The sequence below is a fragment of the Patella vulgata genome, chromosome 8 (genome assembly GCF_932274485.2).
Source record: "Patella vulgata chromosome 8, xgPatVulg1.2, whole genome shotgun sequence".
Classification (NCBI taxonomy): domain Eukaryota; kingdom Metazoa; phylum Mollusca; class Gastropoda; family Patellidae; genus Patella; species Patella vulgata.
In genome coordinates, this window is record NC_065886.2 from 50,252,947 (window position 1) to 50,266,200 (window position 13,254).

Genomic DNA, 13,254 nt, shown 5'->3' on the forward strand with positions numbered 1-13,254 from the left:
GTAAGTATTATATATTTCTGACTGGTAAGTATTATATAGATCACATATTTATAGATGATACAATCTTATTAAAATACAGATCTATAATTCGTTTCGTTTTTTTCCTTATACTCTCGATGACCTACATTACATGAAGATCTGGCCAGTTGTAGTGGAAGGTTGCATCAGGGGTGATACGAGCATCTTTTGATCCTATAACATCAGATATTTGATTAACCAGTCAACGTTGATGTTTCTAGTAGGATACCCACAGTTCCATGCATAGCACGGCAAGAACTCACCGCAACAGACCGTTTCATTGGCTAATCCCTCACATCATCCAGAACTCAGGTTATACATGTATAACAACTCTTCCAGATCCCAGTGTAGTAGAGACAAGTAAAACGACGTTTTAAACGAAATAGGATCTGTGTTTAAATCAGATTGTAGATGACATATTTCTAAACCTATTTTAAACCCGTTTACTAACACCACAAGAGAGAAGAAATATGGTTGCTAACCAGCAATTAAGTAAACCAAGCCATTTTAAGGTAAACAATAATTATGTTGTAACAAAGGAGAATACAGGTAACTGGTGGTACATGTATTCTTTCAATAGGATAGAATGACAAATTCTTTGAATGAGTTAAACAACTCCTTCATATTTCAAAGATGATTGGAAGTATTGCCAATAAAGGAGCTAACAAGATTTCATTTAAAAAAAGTTGTTTCAAGAAGTATGGATTAAAATTAATATTTCTCACAAGATCCTAATATGTAATTGGTCATTTTTATCTGAATGTTCTGCAAGATGAGGAGGACAATTTCCCTTTAATTTTAATATCAGTAAGCTTAAACTGTTATGTTAATTTGTACTGTGCCCGAATATACTCCAGAGATTAAAGAGATTGACCATCATAGGTTTATAAGTAGGATTATTGTTTTTGTATTACAGTGGAATGGAAACCTTGTTAAATGTACATTACACATCTTTACAAGAATTAATATTAGATGGTGAAGAACTGACTGATAATACAATTTACCTGGTGGCTAAATGTACAAAGCTCAAAACATTACAGATCTCCTTTTGTGAACTATTAACAGACTTATCATTACAATATCTACAGGTAAGTTTTACATAAAACTGTCTTTCTAAACCTGAATGGTTGCCGTGGAAACTCAAAAAAAATAAATTGCAGGATTCATATTCAAATTTCAAAATGTCATCCCAGCAGCTCAATTATTCTCTAATTATTAAACATACATTATGTAAGAGCTAAATCTGTCTATTGCAGGTCTTTCTTTAGGCCTGAAATGTTATCAAAATTATTAATTAGACATTAATTAACTTATCAAGACCATAATCAACTCTAGATGTCATCGCTAATCTGCAATATTTACTGGATTTTGTGATGGATGATTTAACGTCAAAATGAATAATCAAGACTGTTTATTATCGTACCGTAATGATGATCAAGGCTACTCCTAAAATTCAATCGCTAATATCTCGGATCAATTTGACTGACATTTTCAGCATATTCTCTTTATGTTACGTTACTGTCAGGTCTTTATCTAATCTCCCTTAATGCCTTGTTTCGTTAATTCCTTTCAGAATTTAGAGCAACTTAGAGTTCTCAAACTTAGAAAAGGACCAGAGTTTTCCAAAGAAGCATTCCTGTCATTTCTTCAAAATCCTAATTTAAAGCGGTTAAGAAACTTAGATCTCTCTGAATGTTGTAATATATCTGATAAAGTGGTTTTAGCTCTCTGTCAAAAGTAAGTAAATATCACATGAAAATCTAAAAATAAAACAAAGAGCTCAAGTACCATGTATATAAAGGGCTGATGTTTTAACTTATACAGTCAGTCATTACGGATAAAACAATCGATTGAAACTGAATGATACCAGCTGTATTTTCATCACGAATGCAATGAACCACCATTTGGCTCACTAATCCCAGTCAGAATTTGGCTGTTTTCAAGATTCGCCGTAACAGACAGTTTTATTGGCTAATCCCTCACATCATCCATTTCGTGGGTTATATAACAACTCTTCCAGATCCTAGTGTAGTAAAGACAAGGAAAACGAAATTTTGAACTATAAACAACGAAACAAATAGGATCTGTGTTTTAATCAGATTGAATAAAAGATTCTCCATTAATTAAAATTTTTGCAAACCGCCAAAAAATGTGTACAGAATTATAAATAATGATAAATATTACGTTTTATTTCAGTTGTGGACCAAATTTAGAATATTTAAATTTATCGTGGTGTTGGCTGATATCAGAGACTGGTTTAATATCTATAGTTGATCATTGCCGGTACGTAGTATAGTAAACATTTAACAGGTCATTTCTATAACCTGGGAAGCCACGGTGGCTAAGTAGGTAAGACGCTGGCTCGCTAGCCTGGAGGTCACGTGTTTGATCCCTACATTGGCCGAGAAAGTTCATCAGGATTTACCGACTTGGTTTCCCCTTGTCAGTGATGCAGGACGGAGGGCCTGACAAGGACAGTTTTCTAGTCATTTGGATGGGATGAAAAACCGAGGTCCTGTGTACACATTGGCATGCACATAAAAGATGTCTTGGCAGTTGGAATTTGATATAAGAGTAGGAGATAGTTCCACTGTCCGGGCAAAATTTCCCTCATATCACACTGCATTGCGTATGCCCTTCTTTATTAGCCCAGTCGGAGCAGAACTGACAAGGGGAAACCATGTTGGCTATTCCTTTGGAACATAAACAGTCATTTTGCCTTTGATCATGAATAGCTTTTAAGAATTATCGGAGTAAATGAATTTTTATCGAGGATCTTATTGTACATCGAAACTTTGCTCCTTAACACATTTTTTAACCTTTAAATCTGAAACTTATTGACGCTGTCGATATATATTTACTTTCAGAAATCTAAAAGATTTACTATTAATTGGAATAGATATCAATGGTGATTGTTTACATCGAATTCCAGAAGAAATGCCAAGATTAACATTCTGTGATTTTGAAAAGTGTTCTTTTGTAAGTGAAGTATATCTTTTCTTGTTGATTTGAATCATTGATTAAATTTCTTCCTTAAATATATGGTTTTGTAGATCTTTCTTCATACCAGTCACTGTAGTATAGTTCTACTACATACCAGTCACTGTAGTATAGTTCTACTACATACCAGTCACTGTAGTATAGTTCTACTACATACCAGTCACTGTAGTATAGTTCTACTACGAAAGCCAATTACATCCAGTAAGAATTTATATTGGGAGAATCGAATGGTTCATAAAATAGCGATGTATATGTGTACATAACCAATATAAAGTAATGGTAGGAGAAATATTTTAACCAAAAGTCAGGACCTTGGTTTGGTTTTTTTCTCAGAATATAATTCTGCTCATGACTATTCAATACACTTTATTAAATGGCGGAAATGGAACCGTTTGTATAGTTACTGAGAAATTAAAATATTTCCATGTACTTCCCAGATATGTTACTTTTATGTTATTTTTTTTCGATTTAGTTTAATGTCCAATATTGGTAAAGATATTCTTTTGGCTAAAAACATTTATTCTCTCGACCCAAGAGATACGATAGAATCAAACAGGTCCAGAGCTGATCTTGTTGAAAGAAGCTACTTACTCAACAAAGACACATAACCGAATAATGTCAGGTCTACTCGTTCAGTTAATTTAATGTACAATTTTTTCACCTAGGTCCACAAAAGTGTGGTTCCCCTTGTCAGTGGTGCAAGACGGTGGGCCTGACAAGGACAGCTGTCTAGTTGTTTGGATGGGATGGAAAACCAAGGCCCTGTGTACACATTGGCACACACGTAAAAGGTCCCTTGGCAGTTGGAATTCGATATAAGAGTAGGCTGTAGTGCAGCTGTCGGGGCAAAATTTTCCTCATAGCACACTGTAAGGCCTATGTCTGTCTTCATTAGCCCAGTCGGAGCAGAAAAGTAGGACGTTAAAACCCATTCCAAATCTTGACTGTCACATAATTTAACAATTTGATACCAACCTGTACCTAAATAAATATATTAACCACCATCAAGGACAAATCTAAATTTGGGCACACCAACCCTTTTTTACTTTTGTAAAATGTTACTGTTATAATTACGTTATTTTAACGTCTGAATTGTGATGTTTTACGTTAAAATATTTCCATATTGACTTAATTACCTATTGGCTTCAAATAGATTATAGATTTTAACCAATATGTATAAAAAACATGTTCTTTGTTACTATATAAAACTATTGTAATAATGCATTAAATAAAAATATTTTCTATTTCCAGATAAATGATGAAGATTTGGTTAATTTAGTTGTAAGAAAACCAGATATTGTTATAGTGAACTATAGAGGAGAAAAGTGTACTAATTCTTTAGATTTCTAGAAATAACGGTTTTAGATGTACCTGACAAAATGTCAGGCACTAATGAAATAATACCTGACATTTTCAACTTAGCGCCGGACATGTATTAATAATATCAATAAAAAAGACAAATCTGTACTGGATAAAATGCCTGACAAAGCCTGAATCTGTGCCTGACATTGTCTGTGACAGGTGCCTTATTTCCATATGAACACCTACATTTTCCATTCATAGATGGTGATGATGCCATCATTTAAAATTCCATCAAACTGAATTTTCTAGTCGTAAATGTTGAAGCTGGTCACAATTTACTGTATACAGCAAAGTTAGTAATTTTTACTTTTAAAGTTCTCGTAAGAATTTTTTCAAACTTAATAGGATTGTTCAGGAGGAACCCAATCGAAATTCAGAAAATTATTATTGTAAGTTTTGAAATCATCTCCCAATTTACGTTGAAATTTATGAAATGTTGTGAATGTAAGAGATATTAAACAGTTCTTCATCGTACATTTTAAAACTTCGTAAGGACATAAAAAAAAAATCCTATTCAATTTGATTGTAAATTTCAAATGCATTGGTTGAATTGAAATTAAGAAGATTTTGATTGTAAATAACAAGATTTTATGGAGATTCAGTTCACATTTGGACACTTTAAGTTGGTGAACATGATACATAATGTGATTATTTAAAACTTGCTCAGTGGGATGTAGGATATGTTAACATTGATTGACTTAACTATTGATGGACATATTGGGGGGAGGGGGGCTGATATGCCCTGTCTATATTTTTGATTTCTAATTATGTGAAAATGTTGAAGTTTAAATATTTTATATACTATAAAACAGAAGAGAGTACTAGTAGGTTATCAGATATATAGAAGGAGATTGTCCTTAATAAACCCATCTAAATAATAAATAGCAATTGTTATTTGATATCAACATAGTGATAGTTTATCGTATTATGAACATGGTCATAGCATATCGTATTCTGTATAAGTCTTGAACTAAATACTAAAGCTAAATACTAGAGAAGAAGAATAGATGTGAGAACCAAGGGCAGATACAGAGAGGAGAGGGGAGGGGTGGGGGGTTCATACACCCTCTTGCTCAGCTACATAAAGGTATTGTCAATGGTCCTGTGCTTTATCCTTTATCATAAGATGGTGGTATGGGATGGGCATTCAAAGTGCAAAATAATGATATAGACATGTGTGGTATCACAATTAATTCTTTGCATCAATGAAATTGAATCACCATGTGATCCTATTAATTCATTATGAAAATTGACCTCAAACAGGGTGTTTGATTTCTCTCTTTAATAAAGCTCAGCGTGTGTATGTATGCCTATATAATTCTGAGACGTTGGCATCATGCATTATCAACTTAACAGGACCCTGCAAAGCCCTACTGCGAAAATACCTGGATGCGCACCTGTGAACATATGTATGTATAAGTATTTTGTTGTAATTACACTCTAGTCAACATTATAACATAATATTTTGAGACTTTTAATTCCATTTAATTGTTCAATCTACTTCACTCATATACTATAATGATTTCACAAATATACTATAGAAAGACGTACTCCCTGCTTTAATATAATATTATAGGCATTTAACTTACTATTGTCTTCTGAATTCTAAACTAAATTGGTCAGCATTATGAACATTTCTAATCAATGATGCTTTTTGCATTATGCAATTGTGGGAGTTATCTTTTGCAGTGACAAAAAGGACTCAAAGGTACAACTTCAAAGATTGTAGTTAAACCTCCATGATCTGTTACAAGAATTTTTTGTTTTTGTTTTGTTTTTTTCGGTTTTGATTGTCATTTGTCACTGTTCTGATGACTTGTTTTAGGATGTTCCAAGTATGCATAATTATTTTGTTAACTTTTATAATGTTGCTAATAAAATGAAAAGAAAAATAGCCATTGTTTTTGCATTTTTTACAAATTAATAGTGGGGGTATAAGAGCATTTTACAGACATTTACCAAAGCTTGAAAAGCATCCTCATCTGGCCTATTGCAATTTGATTGGTTAATTGTGGGAAACACAATAAATTTCCTTCTAATAAACTGATTTTGATCAAAACTGAATTGTTCAAATGTATCTTTCATTATCATAGCGGGAGTTGTATGGCCGAATGGTTAGCGCATGCGCGTTGCATCATAAGGAGTCATTGAGTCAACTGGCGTGGTTTCGATTCCCCGGTTGTATGTGACAAGGAGTAGGGTCACCTGTCCAACCTCGTTGGTTTTCTCCAGGTCCTCCCACTGCTAAAGACCCCTACGAGCAAGCAAATTATTGAAATAAAATTGAACCATATTAGTCCCAAAATGATCTAGTTTGTGTCGAGTGGTCATTAAATCCCATTTCTCTCTCTCCGTTATCATAGTTACTAACGGACTAAGATCAACATTTGATAACAGTGCTTCAGATTGACTGATTTTCATAAAACATTAAATAAACTATCTTTATATCAGTCTCCCATATATAAATTCAAACATCAATGCCATCTGTGGATATTTAATTGGTTGATATTAAAACTATGTATATATCTTCACAATAATTTTCTAATCCAGTCCCGACATCATTAATTCCCCTACTTCTGTCGGTTAAATGTGCGTGTTGGAGTGTGTGTGAAATAGCTTTATTTAACGTCCGCTTCCACCTAGGTGATATCGCAGACAAGTGTATGTTGGATTCACTGTTAAGGCTATACATCAAACATCTACAGACTTTTCTGTGAGTAAATGTTCACTTGTATCTTGATTCATCTTGATTTGGGTATCTGTAAATAAATGTAGCATAATGAGGTTTAATAAGTCGAAAGATAACATTCATTGTAAGTTATGATCTAGAAAACACTATAAAGCCATCTGGTGGGTGGTGGTAGAGCGGTAGAAAGGAACTACGTCTCAACTTGAAAACAAACCCAAATTTTGTCTAACATGTCTGCGGATTTCTTAAGAAGTGCATATACTTTACACGTTGTTTACTTTCGTACAAGTGGTCTTATCGGTGTCTGTAATTCTCCTAAACCGGAGAATGGTTAACATCAATAAAATAGGGATAATGCGACTTGATGATCGGGATTCCTTTATTTCCCGCGTATTTTTTATTCTGCTGTAAAAATTAGAACTATTATTATTTCATCAGTGTACAATAATCAACACAGATAAGCGAATAGAAGACATGTCTTTAAATAACATTTAAAATATATACTGTACCATGCAATATGCAGGCAACCAATTATCAATAAGAAATGTCTTTAAATGGTATTTAAAATATACGCCTTCTCGTATTATCAGCACATCATGGCATTTCTTCGTTTCTGGAAGTTCTAATTTTTACAGCAGAATAAAAAAAAAATACGCAGGAAATAAAGGATTATCCCTATTTGTTTTATTTATTTTTTTTTTCGTTCGCCGTTCACCATTTTAGGAGAATCACAGACACTGACGTTCTTACCTTTTTGCGATTTGATTGGCGTTTTCCAGCGGCGATCAAAGAAACATGATATTACTAGTAGAATAACACATAATACAGCATACGCTCTGAATGTCCATCTTGCACTAAATTGTTGAAATAAAAATCCTGTCATGATAGATCCTAATCCACGACCTAGATAACAAAAAATAATAAAATATTGATCTTGGACTGTGATGTCTACTACGACACAATCTATGATAAAACGCTAATGCTAGAGTACACGATCTGGTACGTGCAGATACGTTCGGATACGTTTCGATACGATCAACAAGATTGCTAAATGATAAGACCTAATAAGATCACCACGATTACTCCACGATTAAAACCACGATTTATTTCGTAGGGCGATTCGTGATAGTGGGAAACTAGCCTTAGAAAGGCCTTGCGCAATGCATTTTTTAAACTAAAGTAACTTAGCTAAAGTTAAAATATGTCATGCAGCTAGGAGCATATGTCGGGGAATTTTTTTAATGAATGTGAAGCACTGGGACATAGTTTGGTCGGCAGGGTTGTCTACCCCTGGCCCCGGGTGCAAGAAAATGTTTGAATTTCTACAAGTTGGCGTACATATGTGTGATGTCTGCCAAATTATCTACTTTCCTTCTCCAGTAGTACCAAAAGCGTGTGATTTTTACTTAACGATATTATCGGTACTGTCCCACCGCTTTTTTGTTTTCTGCATTCGCCCCACAAATTACTCTTCTAAAGAATTCCCTGATATTTGTCCCGGGTTCGAATATATCCTGAAGCGGCAATAAACTGTGAAGGTAAAATCTGAAAATTCATTACCTACCAAGATCATTGTAGACAGCACCAGCTAATCCTTGAAACGTCCCTTGACTACCTGGTGGTGCTAGAAGACTGACTTTAGATGAGGCCGCTGCCCAAAATAGAGCATACGATATTCCACGTAAAAGTTCTAGAGGAATTATCATCCACTGATTGGGGATAAACGAATGTCCAACGAAACGAATACTATAGACACATATGGCAGCGTGCATACACATATCCTGCCCAAAGGTTTTCAGCAGCTTTGGTGCTATCTGTAACACAACTAATGACGATACACAGTGAACTAGAGTAATGATTCCCAAAAATGAACCACTGACGCCTATGTCTTTGAAAAACCAGAACAAAAAATTGATTGTTGCTCCCAAAAACATTCCATAAAAAAGAATCTTAATCAAAAACCAGCGGATATGAGGAAGAACTATTTGTTGTTTTAAAATATCTACCAATTTTACATTCTCCCTTTTCTCGGCCTGAACATCCAACGTTAATCCAACGAAGAATGCTAATAAACAAAATCCACCAAACAAGTAAAAGACGCCATCATAATACGTATCAATAACGAAAATCACACAAGAAGCTGAAATAGCCGTACCAGCGGTTCCCCATAACCTCTGACGACTGTAGAGTAGACGATTAGTCCCCAGCATGAAATAGGTTATGGTATCGAGAAGACTCTGTAAGCAGGAATAAGTAATCCGTGCTATCAACACTAATAAGAAGGATAATATAAACGTTGTGTCAAATCTCCATTCTTCCACTTCAGATTTATCATAAGGCACAGTGCAGTTAAGGGTACCATTTTGAAATGGGTTGAACTCAAAATCACTAATCTCTGATGGTTCATCCGACTGGCAACACAGTTCACTACAAGCAGGTAGGCTACAGTTGGCACCTGAATCTGGTTCTATTCGGATAACTTGGCCGCACATGTTTTTTATTTGATTTGTGTAGGATTGGTCATCGATAGCATCACATGAAAACGAAGCATTCGCACTAGGCAAGAAAACGGTCACATTTTGGGAAAGATTACGAAAGGTGAAAATTGATTGATTTGTGGTAAAATCGTGACGATGTGGAACCAGCATAAGAGTGAAATAAGAGGTTCCATATAAAACAAGCATGAGCAGTAATATGGTTTTATGTTTATTTTGTTTATCAGCAAATGCTCCTGATGCTGGTCGTATAAATATAGAGAGTAATTGTGTTAAACCTGAGATTATACCAGCTTCAGTAGAGTTAATACCAAGTTTCTTCAGATGAACTGTAAGAAACGGAAGCAGAGCACCAGCCGCTGAAATATATAAAGACTCCTGCCTGTTAGTCTTCAAAGGAATAAATGTCTGTGTTGGTTATAACATGGGCGAAGTCTGTTTGTCTTTTCTTTAGTAAATGAAATGAAATGGGGTTTAACGTCCTACTTTTCTGATCCGACTGGGCTAATGAAGACGGGCATACGCCATACAGCGTGCTATATGGGAAATTTTGCCTGGGCAGCGGCATTATAATGGCCTACTATTATATCGCATTCCAACTGCAAAGGGATCTTTTATGTGCACGCCGATGTGTACACGGGGAGTCGGTTTTTCGTCCCATCCAAACGACTAGACAGTTGTCCTTGTCAGGCCCTCCTTCCTGCACCAGTGACAAGGAGAACTTTTCTTTAGGAGACAGAGCATGGTTAAAACACATTGTATAGAGATGCTGCACAAAAATATCAAAAGAACATACCTGCATAATTACAAAAGAACATACCTGCATAATTATAATTACAAAAGAACATACCTGCATAATTACAAAAGAACGTACCTGCATAATTACAAAAGAACGTACGTCAGACCTGCATAATTACAAAAGAACGTACCTGCATAATTACAAAAGAAGAAAGCTTTAAGAGAAATGAGCTTGGTGTTGATCTTCATGGTTGTATCCTAAACAAAAACTCGACCAACGACAACAACAATACAAGGTACATATTTAATGTCAGTGTTAAAGTCTTATCATCGCCTTACCTAACATATACCTGACTGAGCATATACAAGTTTATATACACAGTTTAATATCTGATATATCTTGTACACCTATTAGGATTGTACCATAGTCTCTGATAAGGTATAGCGTGTCAAAATATTTTTTTTGATTTCTCACTTGCTTTCGTTTTATAACTCCTCCCCGTCATCAATCTTACCACCAGGCTGTCATTCTGAGTGGGTATTGCCGTCAACATTATTTAAGGGTCTCGTGAATCAGGCCCCTTGCCAGGATTTTATTGGGGTGGGGGTACTCGTGCATGCTAGTGGGCCGAGGGGCGAAGTTACTAAACTCCGCGTGGTGAGGAGGCAATTTTAAAAAATCGCTGGGTTATGGTGAACAATCAGTGTCAATGTGGTGATTTCTGGCGCGCACCTGAAAATAATAACAATAACGAGGCCACGACACAGTGTAGGCCTATTTCAGGGACATATACCTTTATAGCGACCACATCTCCACCATTTGATATAATCCTCTTGGTATATCCGTTCGATAGTATTATAGATTTAGAACGGTCGTCAGGAGCGGCCCCTTTTACTGTCCGCGGGGGCTCTCCCCATGGAAAATTTTGAAAAATGAACCCCAAATATGCGATTGGTGGCATATCTGATTATAACCCCAAATATGCGATTTGGTGGCATATCTGATTATAATCTCTGTCAAATAATATATCTCATAAATCGATTAATTTAGGCCAAAACCCCGACCTGCAAGCAATTTACAACCATCAACCTGTGAAATTATTATATCTTCATATTATTAATTAACGTATTATCATTGTATCGTCAAGAGTCAAGATAATTCAACTGGTTAAAAAATGGGACTAGTTGAGAAAATTTTGACCATTTGATTAACCGGTTAGAAATATTGAATATGTAGGAATATTTTCATTGAAAAATGTCCCATTTTTATTGCTGGGGGCGCTAGTTGATTCCTCCCGTGGTGGAAGGCCACGAGACACATTGTACAGAGTGGCGAAAGTGCAATTCATGAAGTTTATTATACCAGCCCATTCCAGACTCCAGTGATGGCGTGGCGGCCCGTTAAAGCCACCGGCGACATACAACATGATCATCATCGCTCCATGGCCGGTCCAATACCCCCCCCCCCCTCCCATATAATGTTCAGCAGAAAAAGTTTTTTTTTAGACGAATTGGACAAAATTATTTTTTTTCATTTTTTGTCCGACCGGCCCTTCGGGCGATCGCCCGATGGCCCAATCTGCCCCTGATGGTCGTGAATTGATAATAGATTAATTTGTAAATTAGCGTGGGGTGGGTAAGATTAACTAACTACTGGAACCAATGACTATCGCCATTCAAGATAGACCGCATTATTTCTGTTACGTCTTTTTTAATTTTTTTTTTTTTTTTAATTTGAGTAAAGACTGTATCATTACAGGTACGGGACTGTACAGCATAGTGGAAGCTTACCGTTGGCCCCCGGATCCATTCACTTGATTTGATTTGATTTCTTGCGATCTCTAGGCCTATGTAGTTTGTCTAGCCACGGGTTTGTCTGGTCGGTTTTGTTTTGCATGTTGTGCTTTCCTTCTGCACTTACTCTTTAGTCAAGACATACCCATAACACAAACAATCGTAATAATCCTATAAAGCTACACACCGATAACATAGACATAGATTCTGATATTTGTTCGTCTAGTTGTAAGTAATTTAGTGGTATAGTTACTAAAACAGTCCTTAGTCTATCAAGGCACAGTTTGGTGCAATAACATATTGCCGTTGTCTGTAAAATAAATACGGACAAAGTCGGAGCTTACAGTTTTTATCTTTGTAATAAAAATGGAGTTACTTCCCTTTAATCAGTTGCCGTTTTGTTTAATTTTCCTGAACTGTTTTAACCGTCGCTTCTACATGCTTTATAAAATATAACCAGCAGTATAAGATAATGAATATCTTTTGAGTCCCCTTTATTACCTGTTTTGTGAACATCGTGATTGTTTATATGCTAGTGGTTCCCAACCTTTTTCATCCGTGGACCGGTTGGGAACAATAATGTATGCAATCCGTTGAATCAGGGCATTAGGACCGAGGAGGCTTATCACAACTTTGACAAACCCTAACATATTTACCATCTTAAAGGACAATATTTGTGTCAGTCATTATAAAATATGTGATAGAACTGGTTAAATACATCCCAAATATAATTTTAACACTGAGATAATTGCTACGGGAGATGTGTAACAAGCACGTGAAGAAACGGGAAGTGACGACAAACACGAGTTATCCTTCTATATAACTAACTGAAGTAACGAGCGATAACAGAAACGCGACCGAATTTCATTTGACTGATATTTTGAGTGGGCCATTTACACGTTTTCCGAGAAATACTAGAAACACAATACAGAAAACACAATACACAATACACCATACAGAATAAATCGGTATCATTTGAAAAGGGGGACGTCATTACATTATCATTTGAGTGTTATGCATACAAGGAGCCATGCCAACCTGGCTAGACGTCAAACCGGAATTGGAAATCGGAACATCTTTGTAAAATTCATCTGGGTGTTAAAATAGAATTTCTTTTAAAATAACAAATACATTTTTTTAAATGGTTAGTTTAGTTTA

The 13,254-nt window shown here is 35.5% G+C and overlaps 2 protein-coding genes across 2 annotated transcripts; one reads left to right on the forward strand and one right to left on the reverse strand.

Moving 5' to 3' along the window:
* Window positions 1-15: 15 nt before the first annotated feature.
* On the forward strand, window positions 16-6,255 carry LOC126829909 (F-box/LRR-repeat protein 2). Its single transcript, XM_050560075.2, has 6 exons — window positions 16-24; window positions 935-1,106; window positions 1,592-1,755; window positions 2,215-2,301; window positions 2,886-2,997; window positions 4,270-6,255. The coding sequence occupies exons 2-6, from the start codon at window positions 939-941 to the stop codon at window positions 4,366-4,368; spliced, it is 630 nt and encodes a 209-aa protein (XP_050416032.1). The 5' UTR covers window positions 16-24; window positions 935-938; the 3' UTR covers window positions 4,369-6,255.
* LOC126829908 (major facilitator superfamily domain-containing protein 6) lies at window positions 5,971-10,570 on the reverse strand. Its single transcript, XM_050560074.2, has 4 exons — window positions 10,494-10,570; window positions 8,634-9,923; window positions 7,820-7,972; window positions 5,971-7,139 (listed from the first exon to the last, which is right to left on the reverse strand). Exons 1-4 carry the CDS (start codon window positions 10,549-10,551, stop codon window positions 7,072-7,074), a joined length of 1,569 nt encoding a protein of 522 aa, XP_050416031.1. The 5' UTR covers window positions 10,552-10,570; the 3' UTR covers window positions 5,971-7,071.
* Between the last annotated feature and the right edge of the window lie 2,684 nt (window positions 10,571-13,254).